The 26,701-nt window shown below is 41.6% G+C and overlaps 1 protein-coding gene across 13 annotated transcripts in view; it reads left to right on the plus strand.

Annotated features, from left to right (window-relative positions):
• The window catches only part of FBRSL1 (fibrosin like 1), a 721,580-nt gene that overhangs the window by 563,046 nt on the left and 131,833 nt on the right, over positions 1-26,701 (plus strand). For 11 of the 13 annotated variants that reach the window (XM_063144094.1, XM_063144088.1, XM_063144096.1 and 8 more), the window contains exon 6: positions 13,856-13,909. The exons of the other annotated variants lie outside the window; for them this stretch is intronic. In XM_063144094.1, coding sequence (XP_063000164.1) covers positions 13,856-13,909 — 54 coding nt within the window. The remainder of the gene's footprint in view (positions 1-13,855; positions 13,910-26,701) is intronic. 13 annotated transcript variants of the gene reach the window in all.

Consider the following 26,701-nt stretch of genomic DNA (forward strand, 5'->3'; position numbering starts at 1 on the left):
ATTTTCTAGAGCAACAAGGCCCAGCCCAAAAATTGAGGGGAAATCTGGAAGTAACATGCATCTGGTGCAAGAACTTGAAAGACGCCACAAAAAGAGACAGTTGACCAACTCACTGATGGTGTTGTGTTTGCGTTGTGTATGTGTGGTGGGGTGTCCTTTGAATACATTTACGTAGAGGCAAGGCTGCAAAAATTTCAGTTCAGCTCAGCCTCCAAGTCAGTTTTCTTGGGAACGATGATTGCGATTTGTAAGCACTTTTGCTAGAAAGAAAGACCTCACTAAACTCAGTGGGACTTAAACTCAGTGGGACACACACACCCTAAAACCAAACTGCTCGGATTTAAGCCATGCTTAGCCACATTGGAAGTTAATAGGATAAAACTGGCTTTAAAAAAATAAGCAGCAGGGTTTAATTGAGTTTTGAATGGAGCCTTAAGAGCGTATGGAATCGGAGCTATTGGACTGGATCCTGTGCAAAACTTATTTGGAAGTTTGTATTTAACTGAGGGGTTTTGCGTCTGAGTTAGACACATTTTTGGATAGCATATCAGTCTTGCAGATGGAACAGTGATGGTGTAAAAATCAATGTTTGCATGTATGGATTCTTGACACTTTTCTCCAAAAGAAAGAAGAGGAGTGAGTGTGTGTGTGTGATGTCTGTGTGTAGAATGTTTAGGATTCTTGCAAGGGCAAGTTGTAAAATTGTAATAACTAAAGCAAAAACAAAGAAACTACAACCCGTAGAAGTGGAGACAGATTTCTCAATGTGCATACACACACTCACACATACACATTCACAACCTTGTAATTTACAAACATGTGCTTCACTTTCTGAAAAGAAAGAAGGTGAGCTAAGGGCTGGGAGTCCACAGTCCTAAGCTAAGGCATTGACTTCTTACTGAGAACAACTGAAGAAACAGAGCAGTACAGTGAGGTGTAAACATAATGTCCAAAACGAGGCAGTGAATTTTTAATAGTACATACACGCTAAATGGTTTTTCATTTTTCTGTCTTGTCCCAGTATACATTTGTGCTTTATAAATATCATTTGCAGTTCTCTTTGGTGGATGTGGCATTGTATTACTGTTTGTATGTGTTGTATACACAAACACATACACACAGATCGTGTTTAATCATCAAGGCATGACAGTAACACACAGCACAAGGTTCAAAGAGCTTTTAATTTGACCTTGACCAGTATTAACTGAAACATAAAGTTGAGAGTGAGATCTTTAAGTTAAATAGTTGATAATTAATTCTCTTGTTCAATTTGATTTGTCTTTTCCTCATCATAGGTGGTGGTTTAAGTACAGAAAAAAGAAAGAAATTCACCTCAAATTAGTGTAATGTTAAAATAGTCTTCAGGGAGCTTTCCAATATGACATAGTGTCATTTGTTCTAACAAATATGCCGAAAGTATTACAAAGATGCGTGAATTGCAAAGTAGACATTCTAGGCCCATACTGCCTGCATGATGAAGGCCATCCTTGCTTCAACGGCCTAACCCCCCCCCCCAACCCTTTTACATTTATTTGAAAGCAACATTTCAGCCAATTAGGCATTCCAAGCTCAGGTCTTTAAAAGTGCAAATTTTATAGTGTGAAATGAACATTCCACATCACTGGGCAAGCAAACTTCTTTTTGTTGTGAAAAGAACAGGGACAAGAAGGGGGAGGGGGGATTTTAAAAGCTAGTGAAAATTGGCAATCTCTGGAATGAAATATTTAAAAGGGATGACTAAGCTACTCAGAAAACTCTGTGTGTATATATCCCAAAATGTATATTTCATCTGTGCATCATTAGTGCCCAAAAATATATTTTTAAAAAATATATATCTGGTTTTACTTTGGGGGGGGGGAATAAACAGTTTCAGTGGCGATGTTTACAGAGAAAGACAGAGAAAACATTTGTTGTTCCATTGATTGTCTTGGGGTCATGGAGGCTGCCTATTACACAAATCCTTGGGCACTGTCCTTTCTACAATAGGAGCTGGAATTATTTACTGTATTATCCACTCTTGGAAGAAAGTCTGTCTCAGCTGGAAAAGACTGTTAAGGTATTACATAGATGCACAACCTGCCTGCTGTCATTTCTAAGGAGTTAAATCTCTGGTCATCCCTACTCAGAATTTTACTCCAGTGGTTTATGTTTATGTATTAAATCCGATTTTCTCCGCATACGGACTTAGGAAGCAGAAAAGCTAGGTTGGGGCCTTGCTGCATTAACATTTTACAAATACTGCACTCCCCTGCACCCTGCCATCATCGCCTCCAGCCCCGGATCCCACAGTTTTCTAAATAGCTAGAATAAGATCCCCAACCTGGTGTGTTAACCATTTTGTGAAAACCTAGGCATTTTAAATTCACTGGATGAAAGGAGTCATCTGTAGGCAAGAAGTGATACCTCAATTTTGCTTATAAAGATAGTTTGTATGTAGGAAGTTTGAGTGTTGTTGTTTTTTAAAATAAATTCACTTCCATTTAAACCCAGCTTCCCTGAGTGTGTACATGCTTGTATGGTGTATATTTGCTCATTCAACATGAGAAAAGCCAGGAGAAACAATTTTGACATTGTCCAGCATATGGCATGGATGATTGTTGGTTTAAGCAGCAAGTTATTTTGCATGAAAACTGTTGTTCTTTCCACTGTGGCTGAATAGGAAATGAATTATTATTTTTTTGCAGGGAATAGATGCATTTGGAACAAAACAGGAGTGCAATATTGATTTTTATAAGAACATCGCTGAAGGAGGTATATTGGCAAAAAGCGTGACCTGAGAACCAGGAGGTCCCTGGTTCAAAAATCTTGCCTGTGCCATGAAATAAATCCTTGAAGATAATGAATCTTGGGAAAGACTTTTCCATCCTCTGTGTGTGTGTGTGTGTGTGTTTGAAGCACTCCCCAAGCACATATTTTCTTGCTGTGAATTCTGTTTGCATCTATTTTCTCAGCTGTCCTTGCATCGTTACCCCTTTGAGATAGGTGTGCAAGAACAGCACATTATCTCTTTTTTGCTGTCACTGTGTTTGTGTTGCAAATGAGTTCTCGCTTTGTGGGTGTGATGCTGTGGCAGTGGCGATCGGCCTTCATAAAGCTGCAGTCTCAAAATATTAGGGAAAAGCAGCCAGGCTTTTTTACACATATCTTTAACACACACACACACACACACACACACACACACACACACAATGTAGGGTGGTTTCTCACCATCCCATGTGTGGGAGGTGTATCTTTAGTCAGTTTGCCTTGACTTTTCATTATGCTGCTGCATGCAGAACAGGCCGTGTGAATACTGAATGAAGTGCGGGTCACCTTTCTGCGCATGCAGAAGCAAATATGTACACACTTTTTGCTGGCCTTCACAGATACCACGTTCCAAGCAGGTTTAATACCATGGGAAGGCACAAATGCACGGAGCTGCCTTGTGCTGAGTCAGAGTTCAGTTAGTCCAGCACTGGTTGGCAACATGTCCCTAGGAGGGAGATGTAACTGTATTACAACTGATGATGTCATGAATTACAGTGTCCTGCCCCTGAGATATATGTTCCCTGCACACGCACACGCACACACACACCTCTTCTTAAGGTGCTTTCTCTTATCGGAGGTTAGCTATCATTACAGCTATTTTTGGTTTTGACACCACTGCTCTAAATAATTGTATAGAAGTACAGCTATACCATTCCCTCAAGTTCTTTAGTCATGATGTTCATTTTCTTCCTACTGATATTTTCCTTTCAATTTTCCCTTGTATAATAAGTTGGAGTATGGTGTGTTTTTCTCCTCGAATAATAAGACCAAGATATTGAAATTTTCTTCTTCTGATGGTATTTATTCATTCCATTTGTTTACCCTACATAGTACGTCCACATTTGTTATTTGGTCAGTCCACAGTATCTTCAGCATACGTCAGTATAGCCACATTTCAAAAGATTTGATCTTCCTCACATTGTTCTCAAGTGTCCAAGCCTCCACTCCATAAAATAATATCAAGAACATATAACATCTTATCATCCGAATCCTTAGTGCAAGATTAAGGTGCCAACTGCATAGCAGTTGTTCCATTCTGACAAACATTCTTGCTGTCTCAATTCTTGTATTTATCACTTGTGTTTGTTCATTATCTTCATCGAGACAAGATCCAGAAACGCCAGTCCACACAGTCTTCTGCTTGAAGCGTTAGTATTTCAGTAATGGCTGATTACACATCATGGATGCTGCATGCAGAAGATGTCGTGAGAATTGTCCTGTCATCATTTGTTTGTAAGAGTAGAGCTCAGCAGTAAATGCTGGTCACTGGCTATAGAAGTACAGAATTGGCATGCAGCAACTACAAGAACAGTGTCTTTGTGTCTGTCGCATTGCTTGTTGAAAATCAGCAGCAGATGAAGAGAGTTGGGCTACCAAACTCATGGATGCTTCTTGTGGTATTTCACTCTTTGGATGGGACTCGTGTCCCAGATATCAAACATATGGATCTATCCAGAAACTGCTTCCTAGCCTGATCAATTACCAGAAAATGTAATGAGAAGCAGGATCTTTGGAGAGAGAGGGAGGGAGGGAAGGAAGGAAGGGGAGAATTGCCCTTGCCTAATATCTCTTGGGAGAATTTCTGTATCATATAATGAAAGGAATTGTATTGAAATGTCTGTGTAGATGAATTTGTATCTCTGATGCACACAAGAGAAAATACTGGGGTTTAGCATGGTGAGGTATGGGACTGATAGGGAGATCTCTATTAATGTGCAATTGTGTGTATTTTGTCAGAGGTTCGGTAACTTACTGAGATTACATTTTTGCAACAACAGAAATATCTCCCAAGATGGCAGAATGACAAAAATCTTAATTCTGTGAGACAGACTTAATGCCAAAGATATAAAACATTAAAGGCTTATGCTTCTGTCTCAGCTTTCATTTTGTTATTTCAGTTTATCTACTGCAGTTATAGACGAATGGAAGGCAAATCCCTGGTATTACCCACGATAAACTCAGCCCGTTGTATCCTTTTAGGGGCAAAACTTAAAAAATATATTTAAATATTTATATTTATCTGTTTATACAGTCAAATCTCCCAAGTTCTGTGTATGCAGCTTTTTGGGTTTAATAAATCATCTCACCTAAATACTCCTACCCCACTCCTAGTCTGTGGAGTCATTCAATAAAGGACATTGAAGATTTGGGTTTGCATAGAGAACAATATGCTATTTGACTCTGACCAGCTAAGTTTCTAAATTTTCAACTCCAGTTACATTAAAAAGTCAGTGTCGTCCATCTTTTATTCCCTCTGCCCACTGATGACACTTGTGTTTCACCCCTAGCAGGCCCTCTTAACCTCTTTAATGAAAGCTGAAAATCTAGGCTATTAAAGCCCAGCATTTGCTATTAGAAGTGGATTTAAAGATGTTCCATCCCGTGGATGAACAGATTGAGGAACTGTTGCAGATGAGGAAAATATTTTCATCTGAATGCTAATTTAATATCCACACAGTCTCCTCTTTCTGCAAGCATCTATAATGACAAAAGAGGAGCAAATTGGTGTTTGTAATTCCCCCCCCTGCATAAAAAAAGTTTGTTAAAATTTAATTTTGTTTGAAAGATGATCACCCCCTCTTTCCTTGTTAAGACACACAAGTCGCACAGTGCCCCCTGGTGGTGGTTTTGGTAATGATAGCCTCTCGCGATAGCTAAAATCCTTTTGATGTGCAAAATTTGCTGTTGATGTAACTTGAATTTGCTCATCCAATCACATTTTAAATATTTGGGGTTCTCCCCCCGCCCCAATAATTTGTACGCCATCTTGTGGCTACTAAAGTACATGACAATATCTGAAGGACATATGGCTTGCCAATTACCAAGAGCCAAGCATGTGACTGAGTTTATGTTCTGGTTCTAGGAATGCAAATTTTCATGTAGAGCAGGTGGGTAACTTGTAGCTCTCCAGGTGCTTTGACCTACAACTCCCATTAGCCCTAGCAAGCATAGCTAATGGTGAAGGATCATGGGAGTTGTAGGTCAAAACATCTGGAGGGCCATAAATTGTTCACCCTTGGTGCATAGAACATGAACATTAATACTGTATGGTATTAATGTTCTCCACAGCAATTTGATTGCTGTGGAGACCCTTACCTCATTTTTGCATACTCATAACCTCCTCCTAGTCATGCTGGAGACATGGGAAATAGGTGTGATAGATGTTAGGCCTCAAACTTGGTAGCTTCTTTTAGAAACAATATGGCAGCATGGGTCTCTAAGGTCCAGGGCTGTGCAGTCTAGACTCAAGGGAGCACACCAAAAATATGTTGGGATACTGAATATCTTTCTTAGATTAGAAGGTGGTGAACAGGTGTGTTTCTTCATATTGGCCCATGCTGCACCTTCAGCTCGAGGGCTAGCTCCAGGTTTGAGGGCAGAGTGCCCTGTGGTGGACCCCCTCCTCTACCAGGGTAGGCTAACCTGGCAGCAGTAGCGGGCTGCAAAGCTCCAAGCAGTGCCAGGATGCCATTTAAATTTCCCATAATGCCACAAAACGCTGGTTTGGGGGAATTGTAAGGGAGTTAAAATGGCAGCCAGACTCAGACATCTTGTGCTGTCTGGTGAGCTGAGCCAGGAAAAAAATATTAAAGAAGGCACAGGACAAGTGTCAGTGATGGGCCCTGCCTGCTAAGGGTGCTGGGGCCCTGGCGGCTGCCCAGTGGTGCCAGGTGTTGATGCCAGTCCTGCACAGCATGGAGGGGAAAGGTTAAGAAATGGCCTTATGCAGACTCAGATCATTGGTCCATCTAGCTTTCTTAATCTGACCAGCAGTGATTTCCTGGTTATCAGACAGGAGTCTTTACCACCCCTGGAGATGCTAGGAATTGAACCCGAGACCTTCTGCCCATAAACCACTGAGCTCTGTCCTTTCCACAGAGCAGTCCTGTTTGGCACCATTTTTTCTGCCCTGTGGGATGCAAAATACCGTGTGGCTCCTGGTGTAATGAAGTGATTGCAGGCCAAGGTGCAGACATGCAATATGGGAGAAGACAAACTGACATTGTAAAGTGCAGTGGAAGTGGTTTGAACAGACACTGGTGCTCAGGGCAAGAAAATGTATGTTCAGACCACTTCCACAACACTTTAAAATGTCTGTCTGTCTTCACCCATAGTGGTGTGAAGAGAAAGGAACCTGATAACAGATATCTGTCCTCAGGCAGTGCAATTAGAACTATGGTCAGCCCATTTCATCACCCAGATCCTTAGGGCTAGTTTTCTTTCTGTGCTGTATACTTTGACATATATCGTTTAACCAGTTTTATCCTGTTCCTATTCGTTTTTCTTAAAATTCAGGCTAGACGTCTTTGTTTTTTGCCATAAAACTGTACAGCAGTAAAAGATGTTTCTGTTAGAATGGATGCTCTTTTACAGCCGGGTGTATAACTCCTATAAGTCAATCTACTTGGATTTAAGATACTGAATTGAGAAGATCTGATTAGCTTAAATCCACATTTTGTGGCTTATTTGGGTTGTGCATTGGTCTTGTAGATGGAACATGCATATGTAAATCAAAACCTGATTTTCAGGTTTCTAGAAATTACATTTGTATGGTATATAGGACTAGCACTGTTTGTTGGATATGACCCTGAAAATAAAAGTACTGTTGTGGGCTGCCTTGACAGTTAGTTGTAGGCCCAGGGGTGGGGGTGACACTTTAAATACATACATAGAATACTAAGGATAGCGGTGGATGATAAAAATGTATGTACAAAAATTTGCAGTAAGACTATGCTACAATTGAAACGACCAGAAAAAAATGGCTCTTGGAACATAGTTCTCAATTCTGAAAAGTGTTAAATTGTAATGTAAACTCCATAGATGTTCAGTGCATGAATCTAGAAGCATTCAGTGACTGTGAATCTAAATTGTATTGCAACGCCTTATGTGCCTTGCCATGACTTAGGTAGCAGAAAGATACTACATCTACTGTAGTCAATATCATAGTGCCATTGATTAAGCTTCTGTTTTTGAAATGGAAGACTTTGATCTAAGATTGTTTCCTTTAGGCTACTGGACAAAAACCTTTAAGGCTCAATTCGATGCTTGTTAGACAGAAAAAAGAAGTCCTACAACTCCAAGCTGAAGGACTTCTTTCTGTCAAAACATGCATAGGATTGCAGCTTTAAAACGGAACCCCGCACATGCTGACTGAGTGTTGGGGTTGTAGGAAGTAATGGAGTGTTCTGGAAAAGAGTGTAGCGAGCTGGTTTGAATCATAAATATTGTTCACTGCAAGATTTTGTTTCAGGTGTGAGTTCTTTCTTAGGATTGCAATCTGTTGGGTTTGTGGACTGGGCTAAGCACATCTTGAGAAAAACAAGAGAAATGGAATAAATACGATGACACACACACACACACACACACACATTCTGTGTCTGCAGGGAAAAATTAATTCCCCTCTGATGTTTGAGGTATGTTTTGAACACTTGACAAACAGTGAATGAAAGCGGAAACACGTTGTTGGGTTTAACCTGCTATTCTCCCTCGAGTTGTTGTCAAGAGAGTGAATATTGTTTCTTTTATGCCTTTAAGAGACCTCCAAGTGCCTCCTCAGTCCAGAGCCTCTCAGCCCTAAAGTGTGTGTGCGTTTCCGTGTCCATGTGTGTGTGTGTGTGTGTGTGTGTCTCCAGAATGATTGGAAATCCTCCATAAATACCTCTCCAACACATGCCTCCTTTAGAACTGTATGATTGGCTCCCGAAAAGCCTTCCATGAAGGCTGCACTGTAATCCTTTTATGTTACTTCTTCAGTGGAGATTACGCAGCAAGAAATAATTAGGAGATTAATTTTCACCTGTCACTGCCAATAATAGATAACCTTGATACAGTGACAGGGCTAGGATTGCGGGGGAATGGAAAATCATTTAACCCTGCAGTGGTGGCAGTTGGAAGGCAAAAAGGGTGGAAGGAAAAAGACCATTTTTGCTTGCCTCTGTCAAAAGTTGGATGTACTTTTCTAATATTATGGGCCAAGAAATTCATAGTATGGCAGTAAGCAAATTTGTGTTGCTCACTGTTACCCACATCCCATAGATATAAACGTCCAGAAAATACCAAAGTGTTGTTGCTGTTTCTCCCATTTCGCTTTTCCTGTCCATCGTATTTGTCCATCCAGCCCACATGAGTCTAGTTGGTTTCATTGTGGCCTGTGCCCAAGTAACTTTAGGATGCAACAACCTCACTGGTAATAAGCAGATCTGGACCTGGTCCAGACCTGGATGATAGACCACATGGGAACCCTATGTATCTATCATAGAAGAAAAGCAAGTGTAAGTGAAATGAATCAATCAGTTGCTTAGACTTCAGTCCTAAAATGCTTTGTTGGAAACAACTTCCCTTAAACAATGGGACTTTCCCCCACATCAGTGTGGGTGGGATCAAGGCACCAATAAACACATTGGTTCCATCAAGTCTACTGACATCAAATAATTCTTGAAAGGTTGAAGACATAGAATTTTACCCTGCAGCCCAGAAAACTCCCACATAGATGCTATCACTCATGCCTGCATTTTATGCTTGTGTGCAATCACATTCACAAAATATGAAGCTTCTCAGAGCTCTAGTACATGCTAGTGAAATGATGAGTTACGGTTCCTGATTATGGCAGATAGCATCGTGCCGGACAAGGCAAATATAAGCTCTGCTTTTAGGTACAAACCAGTATTGCACACTAAGAACCGACGTTCACAGCAAATGATTTACATGCAGAAGGTCTCAGGTTCAGTTTTGGGGCATCTCCAGTTAAAAGAGTCTCAAGGTGCATGTCTGGAAAAGATCTCTGCTAGAGAGCCTGGAGTAGTTGCTAGTGGGTTAGATGGATCAATGGTGTGCCTCAATATAAGGCAGCTTTTTATGCGTATGCTTGAATGTGACCAAGGGAACCCCTCCTCCATGAAGTATGGTACCTTTCATATGCCCCCTTTGATAGGTTGCAGTCACGCTGACCTTTGAAAATAATACCAAATTCGTGTTAGATTCTATACCCACATTAATCATTCTTCCCGTGTATTGTAAACATCACTTATGTTGCATACAGTATAGTTATTCCTGTGTTTTTTTCTGGTTAACCCCATTCAAACACATCACATTGCAGGGGTGTGGTAAGATCTGGATATTTCATTACCATCCTTCCCCTTTTGAATGTGGCTGAGTATTTCTCTTTGCATAATCTGCCCTTTGTCTACCAATTAAATGATTATTAATTGTAATTGCCATCTTTTCCCTGCGTCTGTTCAGTTCATTGGAAGACTTTAAACATGGCTCCTCTCAGTAGTGACTATAGAGCTTTTATGGGTGACAGCTAATGGCATGCCAGAACCCAGAGCTATGGAAGCACTTCCATGTCAGTGACCCTATTCTGACGACACGCTAAGCCATGGTGGTTAAACATTTTGAGTTAAACTTTATGGCTTGGCATGTCGTGTGAACCATGACTTAACGTATTGTGTGAACCATTCTTAACCATGGTGGTTAAACACGCTCACTAACCATTTGCTGCAAAAGGATTAGCAGCCTAAACATGGTTTAGCATATTGTCTGAACAAGCCCATTATAAAGTAGGGAGGAACAAATGCTAGTTCTCCCAGGATATGTTCTGAAGGCTCATGGTACTGCAACTCTTGCTGAAGCTAAGCAGGATTGGGCCTGGACAGTGCTTGGATGGGAAGATGACCAAAGAACTTTCTGGCACATCCTCTTGACTTCCATTATAGAAGAAAGGCAGGATATAAAATAAATGACTACAGTAATATTGTAGTGAGTTAATAATTTATTTATATATATATATATATATATATATATATATATATATATATATCTGATTACAAGAGAGGAAAGTGAACATGGCAGCTGTGGTTGGAAAGCACGGGTCTTTTGAGCATTGCAGCTTTTGAAACGGCACAGTTTTCAAAAGAGCATTATTTGCATCATAATCCTGATTGGTAAAATGTGATGCTACGTTTACTGGTGCAGGGTGTGTTTTCCCCCCCCCCCTCTCTTTTAGTTGGTATTTGCCGAGTCTGTAAGTGATTTCCAGTACAGACTTCATTTGGTCTCAGAGCAAGAAGTAGCAATGCTGCAATGGCAAGAAGTAGTAATGCAGCTTTATTGCCGGGGAGCCGGGGTGAGGGGAATGCAACCTCTGGCTTTGTCATCCGAGGTTACCCATCCAGCAGCTAATGCACCAGCTGGCCTTCAACTCTTTGTCTGTTGCCTTACTGCTATCACCTTTGTACCATGGCTTTGAGCCTTCCCTATACAATGAACGTGGCACATTGGTAGAATCTAATCAGATGTGAGCTGGCAGCGAGAGATGTTGTATTCTTCAATCCAGCCTTTGCTTCCATTGTCCTTCTCTGACTCCAGGCTTGTACACGCCTAGGGGAGAGAGAAAGGATGTCTAATGAAGACAGCTTTATTAGGACTGTGTAGCTCTAAGCCTACTCTCCCTCCCTGCCAAATGCAACTAAAAAAAAAAGCACCATCTCTAAAAGTCACAATGCGCTCGGCCCAGGGATTTTCTAAGAAGCCGAACCTTGGCTTTCTTCTTGTCCCTTTCAAAATTAATTGCCTCCTCAGTTCAGGTAGGCTTAAAATACATGCTGGAATCTGAGGCTCTTGAGTAAAAGGAAGGTAATGTTTAAAAAACCTTCTTCTCTTCCCCCCACTCTACACTCTCCCCACCTCTTTTGTGCTGAAGTTTAAATCTACAATCTGTTGAGAATGTAATGGGAAACCAGCCTACAGAAAATGCCATTATTCATATCATCCTTAGCTCATTTATTTTATCTGCAATAGCAGTGATAAGGCAAGCTGCTTGGCATTGCTGATAAGCAGGGGAAATATCTTAGAGCTATTTGTAAAAGTTAAAGCAGATCTTGGTACAGAGAGATAGCGGGATGGGGGGTGGGGAGGCACTGACAAGCTTTTTGGCAAGCCGCTGAGCTGGAAGCTAATAAAGATTTTAATGGGGAGGCCTCATTAGGATTAGGCAGAAGATCTATTATCTCAGATTTACACAACATAAATGGTGAAGCAACTTGGGCTTTTTTCCCCTTTCCTCCCTGCCCGCCTTTCTGTGTTCGCTAAATAGCACCGTAGAATGGAAAATCTTTTAAAATGCAATCGGAATCTCTTGTTGCCATGAGCCATTGCCAGCTGTTTGCTGAGCAAAACAGAGGAACAGCTTAGGAAGAAATTCGCAAAGGGAGGCCTAAGATGTGTCTGCGACATCAGTTGAGTTTGCACTAAAGTTAGCCGCTTGTCCAATTTGCGCCTACTACTGTATCCTGTTCCACTTTGTGCTCTATTCCAGGCATGGGGGTTGGTATAAAACCCTTCCACAATAGCCACCAGTTGAGACCTAATGGTCTGCTCCAACAAAAATAGGTTGCCAGCGTGTGAATGTGTGATGAGCAATCTGACCCTGGTTGGAAATCCTGGTTTGTAGGCAACTCTAGTTTCCCAGTTGAAACATCACGGGAAACTCTGGTTTAACCAGTCAAGAAGTCTTTTTAGCAGGAGAATGCACTTGAGCTTGTTCACTCAAAACTCTGCTTTGTTGGAGCAGCTGAACCAGACCAGTGTATACCAAGCACTTGATATGCAAAACATTCCAGGTTTAACCCCTGGCATTTCAACCCCAGGGCTGATAAAGACTCCTATCTGAAACTCTGGGAAGCTGCTGACAAGTTGGGGTAGATGGATGGTCCCAATATTGAGCTAGATGGTCTCCGTATTAGAAGGCTTCCTATGTTCTATTCTTATCAGTATATCTTACCACTAGCTAAATAACCCCCTTCCCCTCACCCCCCCCAAGAGAATGTGATGCCCTTTACCACCAACACCACACACCTTTGCGCTAGACAAATAAATCCCAGAAAGCTCATTTCATTTAATGAAACTGTATTTTGGCTTTCTCTCATTCCCCATCTTCATTAATGTGACTGTGTAGCAGCCATTAGGATCCCTTTAGCAGTATTTTACCCCTCTAAAGCCATTATGATATCAACTTATCAACCTGGCAGTTTCTGTGGCTTCATTTGAAGTACCCAAGGTAATTGAAAATGTTCATATGCGTTGAGTCGCATTGCAGTTTCTTCTTTTATCCGTCAGCCATTGTTGCTATTTCTTTACCTAATTTGTGTATGAAATGTTGTGGATGGGCTACTTTTACCACTTGCATTGGTTGCTAGTGTGATTATCCAGTTTAGGCAAAGTCCAGTTTAGGCAAAGTTGTCAGGTTTGAATGAAAAATCTTCATGCATATACAGGAAGGTCTATCTCGGTGTATAGTTCTAAAGCAAATACCACCGGAATCATCTTCAAATGTTGGACATTTAAGGCCTTTTAAACAAGAATGCCCTTTGATTCTCCTACTGTAATAGCCTAAATAGCCCAATGGGTAATCCAGTCTGTCGCATATTCACAAACGTTATTGGATCAACCTCCCAACACATCTTAGGAGCCTTCTGGGACCCCTACAATTCACTTTTGGTGGTTTTGAAAATACCAGATACAGCAACCTTACTGAATGTAAACTGGTCAGGGTCTGGTCAGCACTTAGAATGGAGACCTCCTGGTTGGCTGCCTTAAATTCCATGGAAGAAAAACGGGATACAAATGTAATACACAAATGTTATGATAGGCAACTTTCACAAGCCTGGGTTGCTGCCTGCCTTGTTAAAGAACCCCAGCCTCTTTCATGAAATGAAGGAAGCACCTGGATTTATGAATCCATTAACAATTCTTTGCCAGAGCAAAGCTGAAAGAGAAATTTCTGCTAAAAGTGCTTGATTGTGAACAGAACTTTTTGTTTTGTCTGTAGAACTCAGCGGACCTGGAGCTTCCTCGTATCAGGAGTGGCTTGGTAGCAAATAAGGTATGGGATCAAGTCTCTCCAGTATGGATGCCTGGGGCTCATTTTTAGCTTGGGGTGGGCTGCGATCTCTTCTGCTTTAGTTTTTCATCTTCTTTCTGTAGCGCTTTCTTGGGGTGCTTTTTAAATAATAATAAAAAACCCAGGCATGTGCTTCTCTGTATGTCCCCTTCTTTTCCCTTCCTCCAGCTACTTTGCCAGTCATCCCGATTCCATCGTAAAGATCCAAAACGACACCTGTGCCCAGTAAACGCCTTTTCCAACTTCCACAAGTAGGAAAAGAAGATAAATTAATATTGAATGGTGCTGTGCAGGCTTTCATGGCTAGACTTGTTTTGCGTGGTCACTTTGTTTGTTATTTGCTGATTGGCTTATTCAGGTCCAAGACTCAATCTTTGCGAGTGGAAATGTTATGGGCTGAATAAGGCGTATATAACTTCTGGATCTGGAAATCTGTTGCACTTTCACTTTAAGGTCTGAAAAATCCGTCTTTTCAAGGAAACCTGAAGAAGGCAAACTTGAATTAAGAACTTGAATTAAGTGTAGGCAGGTTGTGCAAACTCTACGTGCTCGCTATGCAAGCGCAAGCTACCTAGCGTCTCTGCTATGCTATCTTCATTTTCAGTTGTTCTGTTTTTATTGTTGTTTTTGTGTAGGTTTACATTTATTCTATCTATTTATTTACTCATGTTTATGAATTACCTACATTAAAGAGAAATTTCAAAGTGATATACAAAGTGCAGCATAAAAACATCGCTATAAGCTACCCCAAAAGGATTTTTTTTTTAAAAAAAAAAATGTGCGTTATAAATTAAAATAAATTTAAATGGTAGTTATTTATCATTGAAATAACTACAGATGCTTTCAAGTAATAATATTTTTTTTATCTCACCTTCCTTCCATTGTGGAACTCTGAGTGTCATAGAAAAGATTCCCAGAAGACACCGACTAAGATTAAAAAACTGTTTAATTTCAGCAAGGTTGCTGCATACTTGACGTTTACAGTTGTAGTGTGTAGAACATCTTTCAAGATTGCAAGCGCTCCATTTCACCCTCCATTTCTCAGTTCTCCCCAGTGCTGGTTTTCTGCTTAATCCCACCCCAACAAACCTTGGAGTTTCCCTGAGCCCGCTGATACCTCCCTCTTGTGTGTGGATTGTGGTGTATTTTAATGATACTCACCTCTGAACATTGGAAATAGAAGGAAGTATGTGATTTACAGTGTCTGGCTATCACCAGTTCGGTAGATGTTCATGGAAAAAAACACCTTCTTACTTTATGACACATGGGCTTATTAGAGGGATGTTTCCCTCCACTACCTTTAATCAAGAAACCATCGCTGATTATAATTTGTGCATGCCTTCTCGCTGTCTGAGACTGCCACAATGACTGTTTTGCAGTGTTTCAGTATTTACTGTAGTCAGTAAGCTGAGGGGAAAGTTGAAAATGTGAAAAGATAAGTGTAAAACAAGCAAAAGGAGGAGGTTATTTCAGTGTGTGTGTGTGTGTGTGTGTGTGTGTGTGTGTTTAAAATCTTAGCTGAAATATGCACTTGCTGCATCTTCGATTCAAAGCCCAAGTTGCATCTGTTATCAGAGAACGGGCCTTCCTGATTGCCCAGCCGTTGCAAGAAAATTAAACCCAGCAAAAACAATAAAACAAAAGGATCTTTTGTTCTGCTTTTTTGACAATAACGTAGGAGGGTCACTGTTTCAGCTGACAGCAGCCCTCGCTCTTGTGTTCCAGTCACATGTTCCAGGTCAACAGCAGGGCGAAACCTTGACACTGTTACTGATGACTGTAACTAGGTTAGGATAATTATTTCCCTTTATCTCCTTGCTGTAAGCTCATGATAAATGGAATTCTGGACTGAAAGGAACGTATTTTTCCTGACCTGCTTATTAATACCGGCTTGCCCATTCAGTTGATCCTTTTGTTGGGGTGCTGCTGGGCTTTGAACCATGAACAATGCTCAACTCGGGCCTGGAGGAGGCGCATGTTAAAGAACAACCCTGAGTGACACTTCGGTGACTTACAGCAGCACAACCCCTTACGGGCCACTTCAGCCTTGCTGAAATTCCTGCAAGGATAGTGCTTTCACTCATTTAACAAGCATGCACACCACATGTATATCACCTACGGTTAACCCACATGTATCTGTTTTACTGGAATTTATACATGTGGGGTAGCTTCAATGGACTATGGGTTTCCAATACATGTATACTGTATACTGTGGGTTTCCAATACATGTATGTGCAGCAAAATAGGTAAATTTCACAGTAAGAAACATCCCTTGGCCCGTTGCAGTTCATATCCTTGCCTTGTATTGTGCATGTTCTTCCTTGGCTTCTGGCCTGCAGGTTCTGGACCCCTCAGCCTACCATAAAAGAACCTGATAGCTCCTCCTCACCCTGTCAGATTGTGGTATAGGCAGAATGTAGTACTCTGTCCAGTCTTGTCCCAATCCAGGGTGTGGAAAGACCAAAGGGAAAAGACAGGAATCAGAGGACATAACATCTAGCACCATGGTCTTCATCTGGTCCAGACCCGAGACCTACTTCGGACTCCCAACCAGCAACATGGGACCCACTTTCACCATTTCACCATTGCCCAATGTGGCAGCAGCGGCTTTGCCATGACCCATCTGGACTGATCTCGCAACCCACTTTTAGGGTGCAACCCACCAGTTGAAGACCACTGATGCTAGCAAATGTTTTAGCAAGACATAAGAGCTGAGCCTCATAGAGGGCTGTTTCACACATGCCACAACAACAAACCTGGTTTCACTGTTCCCTCATTAAGGGAGGTGAAGCCAATCCCAGCTCATATAATGCACATTTTTGAGCACCTGCTTGTCACATTTACGCTTCATATTTTTAAGGGTAAATTAAAGTAAAAACAAAACAAAAAAAACTTAGGCTTAATAAGGAGGGGGCAATGTGTGAGAGAAGGCCCTGAGATTATAACATTCTCTCTCTGAGAATTCTGTGTACAGTCAGGAAGGGGTGAATTCATAACTGCAGAGTTGATTCAAACACTGTGCTGTTAGTGTGAGCAGTGAATGCAGTTAGCATCTTCCGCCTATCAAAGCAATATATGTGGATCTTGTCCTGATATGCCCATTGCTCTATTAATGGAGAAGCAGATTCTCCATTAACACTCGATTCTCCTATCCAGTCAAAAATAAACCTAGATTTCCTACATTGACAGTTCTGGGCTTTTTCTTAAATGCTATTCAAAGTCCATTAATTCACAATTTTCAACGGATTCCATATAAAACCAAAAATTGCAAATCATTCAATAGTCTGGAATGTTTGCATTTAAGAAATCTATTCTTGCTTCGTTGTTTTAATTTAAAGCTCTTTAAAAAACAAAAAATCTGCATCTCTCTTGTAAAGGATATAGACAGTATTGTCTAGAATGGGATGTTCAAGCCAGTTCTCAGTTTGACAGTTCTAACTGCTCAAAAGCATCCTTTCAGTTTGTTTATGCCAGTTGGCTGTTCAGTAACAGTTTGCAAGACCTTGTTTTTACATAAATAGGATCCAGCCATTAGGTTTTGCTTGCCTTCAGCAATAAACATGTTTTGCAAATCTATCCTGTATGGCGCTGCAGCCCTTCCTGAGTGTTTTGAGCTTCAAGCTCTAGTGAAATGTGACTGCCACAACTTCCTTTTATAACAGCTTGCTCGTCTCCCAGAAATTATGCCATAATGAGGTTTGGTTTATATATTTTACCCATCTCCTCATTAAAGTGCTATCTTTTCGGAAGAGGCGCTTTGTGTGTTGAAATATTATGTGGTTAAAATGAAGGCAGGTTTATAAGGATTTAATGTACTTGGGAGCCAAGGTTTTGCAGCTTTATGGCAAAGATGTTGTAACAAAGGACTTTATGGGTAGGTTGTGCTATATTTTACCCAAACAGTTGCACAAGGAAAAAAAATTAAGCAAAAGGCTCTTGGTCAAAGGGGAGAACCTCTCTGGAGGAAATATTCACCACTGCTTGGACTGGACTGATATTAAATCAAGTAGTCTTGAACGGCAATATATCCTCACCCACTTTTGAATCCTCAGTTGCTAAATTATGGCTGTGTTCGCACAACACACTAACCCACACTCAGTGGTTGAGAGTGGATTGTTTTGAAATGTGGATTGTTTGCTGAACTGTGGGTTAGTGTATTGTCTGAATGCAGCATGTTTTCCGCAGGGTGGGTTATCAGGTTGTCTGAATGCAGCCAGAGCGACTTATTAACCATGCATGGTGGGTTGTTAACCACCCTGAACAACCCAACAAACAACCATGGATTCTCAAAGTAGCTTGTTTGAGAAAATAAGCCACACTGTGTGGTTAGCAAGCCACCTTGGCTGCATTCCATATCCCTCAGTTCAACAAACAAACCACAGTTCAAAACAAACCACACTCAAAAAGTGAGTGTGAGTTCGCATGTTGCATGAACAGCCCCTGTATGCTCGCTCCTTTCCTGTTGTATCTCACTGTTCAGTAAGAATGCGGAAGCTGCCCTATACCAGGTCAAACATTTGGCCATCTAAACCAAGATCATCTATGTTGACATGTGAGTGGTTCTGCAGAATCTCAGGCAGTGGTCTCTCCCATCCCCTGCTGCCCAGTCCATTTTTAACTAGAGATTCCAGGGATTGGACCTGGGACCTTTCGTGTGCAGAACAGGTGCTCCCTTGCTGAGCTATGGTCCCTCTCCTAAATGTTGTGCCAGTTTTGGCCCATGGAGGTCTACTATCATGCTCACCAAGCAGGGCTTGTGTTTGGGGAGAATTATTTGTGTGGAAGACGATCCAGTCATGTCAGCGCCTGTCTGCAGTCTATTATGGTGCATTCCAGACACAGCTTTGCCACCTCAGTGAGAACTAGGTCTAATTGGAAAAGAGAATAGAAGGAAAACCTCCAGGGTCTACGTTGTCAAAATTTAGACAGAGACTCCAAACAGTAGTGGCAACATCGCAGTTCCTCTCTACAAGATATCAAAGGCTTTGCATGCACTGTTATCTGACAGATGTTTTAACGCTGTTGACAAACCACCTGTCTTGTTAATTAACTCCTGTTGGGAGAGTATACATGACCAACGGCAGTCAGAAGTACTTCGGTACTGGGAAGATTGTTATACCACTGGAGGAATGGGAATATCTGTGGCGGTGTTCCACCATCATTGGTATTAATGCTTGTAAGAGAGACTATTAACAACCGGAGCCATTAATTATCGTTGGTGGAACTGATTGGCTTAAAAAAATCCTGCCCTATATCGTCATCCATTTAAGACGTTCTTATGTGTAGTAGTTGTCATGCCTGCCTCACATAGGAAAGGTCTCTAGGATAAAAACATCTTTGAGTCACAGGTTTGGTGGTCCTTGGGTGCTTCCTTCTTAGTACTGTGGCTGCCAGTTTGAATCCTGATGAAGCAGCTACTCCTGGGTAGGGAGGAACGGTGTACCTTTATACACATTCCAGTTTCTGGGAGGAGTCAACAAGAGCTATTTACTTCACATTATCTTGACGTCCTGCTTGTAGGCTTCCCATGGGCATCTGGTCGGCTACTGTGGCAACAGGATGTTAGGCCATCAGAACATAAGAAGTGTCATGTTGGATCAGACCGAGGGTCCATCTAGTCCAGCACTCTGTTCACACAGTGGCCAACCAGCCATCGGCCAGGGACCAACAAAGCAGGACATCGTGCAACAGCCTTCTTATGTTCTAAGATGCCCCTGACATTCAGTAAAAACAATTCTGTTCCTACATGAACACTTAGTTAATGATGATGATTTATTAAATTTATTAGATGCCTTTCTTAAAAAGAAGATGCAAGGAGTCTCTGAGAACAGGAATTAAAACACTAAAACCATTTAAAACTGCTAAAAAACAGTTAAAAATGCCAAGACCTGATAGGACAACTAAATTAAGAAGTCCCATCATGCACAGTCAAATGCCTGGGAGTGGAGCAAAGTCTTAACCTGGTGCCAGAATGATGACAATGTTGGTGCCAGGTGGACCTCACATCAGCATCTCCCCACCCCAATCTGAGGAACAGCTGGGGCCCCACGGCTGGAAAATGTCCTTGTCATTGCTGCTGCTGCAGTGGGATGAATGGATGGGTTTTTTGCTACTGTTTCATAATTCTGCATTTAAAAAAAAATGGTTTACAATATGATGTAATGTATTTGTATACTGTTTTATTATTTTTGTTCATTCTAAAAGAAGGGACCCACTTTTGATGTAATGCAGGGCATTGCTAAATATCTCTTTGGACCCTCTTTGAAGCTCTTGCTCCTTCTTCTTCTTCTTCCCATTCTTTCTTTTGTAATCTGTAATGAAGGCTACATGAGCTCTCTTTTTTAAAGTCGAGGGCTATGCATTGTAGTGAGTGTGCAAGCAGACCTTCACCATCGTTTCTCTGCAAAATAATAATAATAACAACAACAAACCGCTCAGAGGGTATGGGAGCGGTATATCAGTGCACTAAATAAATAAATAAATAAATAAACAATAACAAAATAACTGGCTTCATTATAAGATGCCTCTGTGAGAGAGGAAAGCATATGGGCCTCATTAATGAAGAATTACCGCGGTCCATCTTATTTTTTGCAGCTAGCGTGAGGGAAAGGAGAAAGGGAAGGGAAAGAAAGGCATTTTCTGTTGCTCTCTTTTCTCATTCTTTCCCCTCAGAGAGAGAGAGAGAGAGAGAGAGAGAGAGGCTGCCAGCCTCTGGCTCTCTAAATTGGTAATGGTTTCTGGAAGGCATCCAGGCTGTTGTAAATATGAACTTTTGTCAATATTCCCCAAGCTTCCATGGACTCTGGGGTGGGCTTTATTAGCTGAAGGTCACTCCATTATGTTCCTCCCTCTCCTGAGACCTTTGATTCTTTTCTGAAAAGGACAGCCATCCAAGGCCTTAGCAGCCTGCTTTCTCTTTCGCAGTGCTGGAGCTGATAAGCTTAAAGTGCATATTTCATCCATCCTCCACTGCTCGGCAAAGACAAATGGTGTTTATAATTCCTGGTTTCTTCTAGTTGAACAATGGCAGGGAGGGTGGAGGGAGAGAGAGAGAGAGAGCGCATGTAAACGCACTCTGCCACACACAGACAAAGGAGCTCATGGAATTACAATCTTTAGCCACTGTTATCCATCTACAAAGGCCTCCAGGTGATTGGTTGTAAACCAGTTGCCCTTTAGATGGTCTCTTAGCTCTTCTCCCAGTTTCACATCTCAGGAGCTCTTCCCACACAATGTTTAAAACTGGCAGGTTGTGAGTTACATATGGGGTACCCTGGCTTTTTTTTTTTTTTTGCATACATACACCCCACTGTTACTGCACCATCGAAATTCATCAGCGGGGAAAGTGAGATTTTGCCACCAGAATTCAGCAATGACGACAAGGGACTGTTTTATAGCCAAAGAGAGGGTATTTTGGGTCCATTGGCAGCAAGGTCAGGCACTCAAACTCCCAAGGGGGTATGAGATGGGCAATGTAGCCCCTGACCCCTGATGTTGCCCACCACTGTTTTAAACGAAGCAATAATGTAAATCGGGGCAAATTGTATGAGTCCCCCACAGTGCAATTTCCATTGGAGCAACCCACCCATTTGGACCCTGTCCATTTAATGGGTGATTTAAATGTCCCAACTGGGAGAAGTGTCAAGGACAAGGAAGATAATAACCCAAGCAGATATTGCAATGGATTTATGGCAATTTCATATTAAGATCTTGAGAGAGAGGAGAAGGTCTACAGAGATCTGGGTAGTGTCATTTGACACAGTTGGATAGCTCGTGAAGCACAAGAATTCCACTAGAGTTGCGAAAATGGACTGTATTTTGTTTCTAGATCTTCCAGGCCTCCTCATCCTGCTTAAGCCTTTTCTCAGCAACAGTAGAAAGTAGAGTTATGAAGTATCAGTTTCCTAGTTGCATCCAATATGTTTAATGTTTCTAACAGAATTTGTAGCTCAGACGGATTTGGACCCTTTCTGATTAGAAAACTGGCTTCTGAACTCAAGAGCAGACAAAGGATGTTTTCAGGATTGCTAGCCATTGATGCTGTGAGTTAACACATTTGTTCACAAACCATTTCTTCAGTGCAGCAATCCACATTTTAATTGCAGGTAGCCCGGATGGACTATCAGGTTCCATGCCAAGATTAAGCTACGATCATGCCACATCAGAGATTATGGCTCTGAACATTCATCCTTAATATAATGCTCCTGATGTGCTTCCATGGTGTCAAGGGGATGCGCCCCAAGTTGGTCAGGGCATCCATCTTGAATGCACCCTATGTACACTCTACCAGCACAAAACACATAAGAGGGAAAGTGAGCTCATTGTGCAAACAAAATGGCAGCAAAGTTTCTATGAGGTTGTAATCAGATAAGGTCACTGGGAAGGAAGCAGCAGGTTTGAATGCAATAAGCTGCAGTTCAAAGGGAATTTTGTAGAACTTCTTTAAAGGACTTCTTTGTCTGTTGCGTTGGCAACCCATCTGGCTACACTGATCTTGGGAATCGACCAGGCTTTGGGGGACAATGACAGTTAATTTGGGGAAAGGGGAAAACATGCATCCATACTGGGTGATCTTATTGGAATCTAGCCAAGCTTTGGGGATCTTGGTTCTTCCTCCCACCCCCCATCCACCATTCTTCATCATTGGGAATCTCTTTAGCTTGGCATGAAATTCAATACTCTGTTTGCTTTAATAGAAAATTTAAGAACTGCTTTTCTTAAACAGCAGAGTAACGGGCAGAGGTGGGGGTGTCTGAAATTGGATCTACAAGTTCATGAAAAGGAAGAGGATTTTTAAAAAGTCAAATCATGCATGGTAATGCCCTCTATTGTTCTCCTGCCTGTGCTCTTTGTATTGCTTAACTTACTGCAAACAAAGAGCCCATAACTAGTGCGGTAAAAATAATCCAAGCATTTTAAGTCGAAACTTGAAAATCCCCTGAAAATCCCACGCAAAGGTGTGTCTTTGAAAGACTAGTTTATAGATTGTCTAAACAAGCTCAAGCAGCTGGTGTTTAAAAAGAAAGAAAGAAAGAAAATAAATACTTGATGGTATGCTTCAGAGTGGTCTCAGTGCATAGCAAAGGTTTGCAAGATATGGCAGTCCACCGTGGTTTAATTTACCTGTGTGGGCGGTACCATTGTGCCAGGTGCGTACAGATGCCATAGGTGCATGTCTTGTCATGTCATGCAAACCCTTGCAGCAAGGATTGCTTGAGAATTAGACAACCCTCAAATAACCCTAAAACAAGCCATAGGTTATTTGAGGGTTGTCTAACTCTCAAACAACCCCTGCCGCCTGGGTTCATATGACACAACAACCTGTGACAAGCTGGGTGCTCATTGGCACCATGCAAAATGGCACCAATCCAGAACAGCCACTGCCTCACCTGGGTTTGATGAAAAAGAGAGGTAGAGCTGGGTGTCATTTGGTAAAATGGCTCAGTGGTAGGACACCAGTTTTGCATGCAGGAGGTCCCAGATCCAATCCTTAGCATCTCCAGGTAGGGTGTTATAGGATTGCTCCCACCCTAACTTAATTCTGTATTTTTATTTCTAGGGAGAGGGTAGTTTTGCAGGCTCAAAGGATTTTCTGCCTTAGATGCCAAAATGACTTACAACTTTTAGATGCTACTTACCTTGATTTGGGCAGGGTTAGTACTTGCTATTTGCTCTTCAGCCTCAGCCAGCAAAATGTGTTTGGTTCTCCTGGAACTGGCCATAGAAATGACACAAACACCATGCGTACTATGAGAAGTTATGAGTGATCCATTTCTTTAAAATAATTATTGATTGATTGATAATATATAAAGTATACACAAAACAATCAATATTGTAAAAAGAGGAGGAAAAAAATCAGATTCAGATACTTAATATTTCAAATTAACTTTAACATAATTCTGCTGCTATATGCTATGTAATTAGATTCCTGTCATCCCTTAGAGCTTGGTGTTCTAAGGGTGACCTTTGACAGGACAAGAGTTTTCAGACCAAAGTGAATAACTTTCCAAACCATTCAACTTTACTCAAAGTTCTTTCTTTCCAATATTTGGCAAAAGTTGTTCTTTTTAACCAAAGCATAAAGTAATGGATCTTGTAACTGTATGGGAGAAACCCATTTTTTAAAATATGCATAATTCAACAACAAAAATTGACACATTCTTTAGAAGAATTAGGTCTGCAGGAAGACTTAATGAGGAGAGAGCCAATCCTGAAATCTATGCTGCATAGTGTGGCAACAGTCCTCCCATTCTTATTATTAATGTTTGAGAAGCAAATAGTTAATTACTTCATGTTCTTTCTTGCACCCCAAATGGGGGAAATAAAACAGTAGTAGGGAGGAGAGCCCCAATCCCTTGAGAGTCCTTTACAAGAGCTTTGTCCTGAGGGCATTCCTTAATGAGGCTTCTCATTCTGTCCAACTCCAAAAAGAAGACAATAGCGGCAAGGGCTTTGCTTTGTCCTTGGGCAATTTTAATCTTGATCCATCCTTAATCATCTCCAAGGATTAGGAGAGAGAAAAAAGCCTTAGTGTTTGTTCTCTTCCACTCCCAACCTTCATATATTCCTTTAAGCATGTTGCATCTCTTTTACCGATGAATCAGTCCTTGTGCTTCTCAACCTCCTTCCCTGGATATATAACACAAGTGCACAAGTGCGTAAGGAGCGAAGCTGCCTTTGATATGTTGCACAACACCCCTTCGCCTTTACGCTAAGAGTGGATGGAGCTTTTGAGGAAATGGGTCCTCCTCCATATGCTGGCCCAGGCCATCCTCTTATCCAGCCCAGCTGTGTTTTGATCTTGGAGCGCTGCTTGAAGATTAAATTGAGACATCTTTTGTTACTATTAAGTGCAGTAATTAAATCTGCTCAATGTTGTTTTAAGTGTGGAAAACGTTGACTGCCTGGCCCATGGGGTGTCTGAAGTTGCCATTACACAGATGTGCTGCTTCCAGCAGTTGTGATAAATAGGTAGGCAAGTAAAGAGTGCAAAGGCTGTCTCTGAATAATTTCCACTTCCTGCTCCCCTAGATCCTAAATCCTGACTCTTGGCTTCCTCCTCCTTTACTTTTCCTGTGGTGCCTTCTTCCACCTGTCTTCTCCATGAAGAAGACATTGCACAGCCAACCTCTCTCCTGCAAATAATGAGTAACGGTTGTGCTTGTTAAGAGCATGGCTTACTGATAGAGCACATGCTTTACATGCAGAAAGTTTCAGGTTTGATCCCTGGCATCTCTAGACAGGGCTGAAAAAGACAACTGCTCAAAACCCTGGAGAGATGTTGCTAGTTGAGTTAGTTGGACCAACAGCCAGACAAGGCAACCTCCCATACTCATTGCTAGTTCAATGTGATTTCTGTTCAGTAACTATTGCTCCCATGCATTGGCAATGCTTTGGAGACAAATTTGTTCAGCTGGATGAATCACAGCTATGCAGCCCTCCTGGGACAACCCCAGGGCCTGGGAAGTCCCAGAGAAGTTTACTTAATGCTGAACTGACAATACCTGTGATAGCAAAGTTTGGCTTGGTTATCATTTTAGAAGCGAAAACGGGAACATGCACTTTGGGAAATAAAAGAACCCTGAGGTCAGGTGCCCTTCTGTTTTGCTAGCATAATTACTTTAGAGTTTTCAGGGAGACCAAGGTAGAACAAGAGAGGAAAGTGGAAATCTGCCTTTTTTAGACCAAGCATAGGTTTTAGATTGGTTAAGTTGGGAAACAGCAAAGCTGCATTTAGATCAGCACAGAAGTTTGCAAGGCAGTTTTTAAAACTTGGGCCTTTTGAACCTTCTGGGTATGTGTACGCAGTTTGATCACACCACCACCTTGCATGCATCTCTTGCGGTTTCCAAACGTTATGAAGTTTAGCAACACTGCTCTTTTTATGTGGGCTGAGCATACACCATCTTGGAAGGCATACAGTGCTGCGTGCCAAGAAAGAAAGAAAGAAAGAAAGCTGTGAACAGCCACAAAATAAGAATACTCCACCTTAACTGAAAAGTTCTTCGGTTAATGCATCTTCTACTTTGTTGTGTTCAGGCTCCTCATCTGCATTTTTATTTTCCCACTAAGACGTCACTGGGAGGTGGTGGTGGCTGCAACACTTAACAGTGGTTTTAGTCGACATGCCCTTCCCATGGTGAAAATGAGGTTTCCTGACGATTCTAAATGCCCCTGCCCCCTGGCATTTGTGGTATTGTATGGTTTGCCAGTGAACATCGACATGTCTGGCCAGAACTAGTTCATTGAATCATTAACTTATTTTATTTAAAGCATTTTTTTCTCATCAGAGTTTTATTGACATAATCAATAAAAACACAATAGTCCCTCCCCGCACATGTATAATCGAAAATGACACGATGGCTCAGTTCAAACAACACATTTCTCAACAGTAGTTTTAGAACTCCACTGTGGAGTTGTTACACCACCGTTGAGAAATGTGTTTATTAGTTATTTATTACATTTATATCCCACCTTTTTTCCAAGGTGACGTACATAATCCTTCTCCTCTCCATGTTATCCTCAGAACTACAACCCTGTGAGGTACGTTGGGCTGAGAGTCTGTGACTGGCCCAAAGTCACCCAGTGGGTTTCCATGGTCAAGTGGGGATTAGAACCCAGATCTCCTGATTCCCAGTCCAACACCATAGCTATTACACTACACTGGCTCTCAGTGTGGTGTCTGGAGGGAAAACTCCACCCCACGCATAGGAACAATATTTGCAGCACCTTCTCCAAAAAGGTAGTGAGGTTGGGAAATACCTTGGAGGGTCA

Source organism: Elgaria multicarinata, chromosome 18 (genome assembly GCF_023053635.1).
Source record: "Elgaria multicarinata webbii isolate HBS135686 ecotype San Diego chromosome 18, rElgMul1.1.pri, whole genome shotgun sequence".
Taxonomy (NCBI): Eukaryota; Metazoa; Chordata; class Lepidosauria; order Squamata; family Anguidae; genus Elgaria; species Elgaria multicarinata.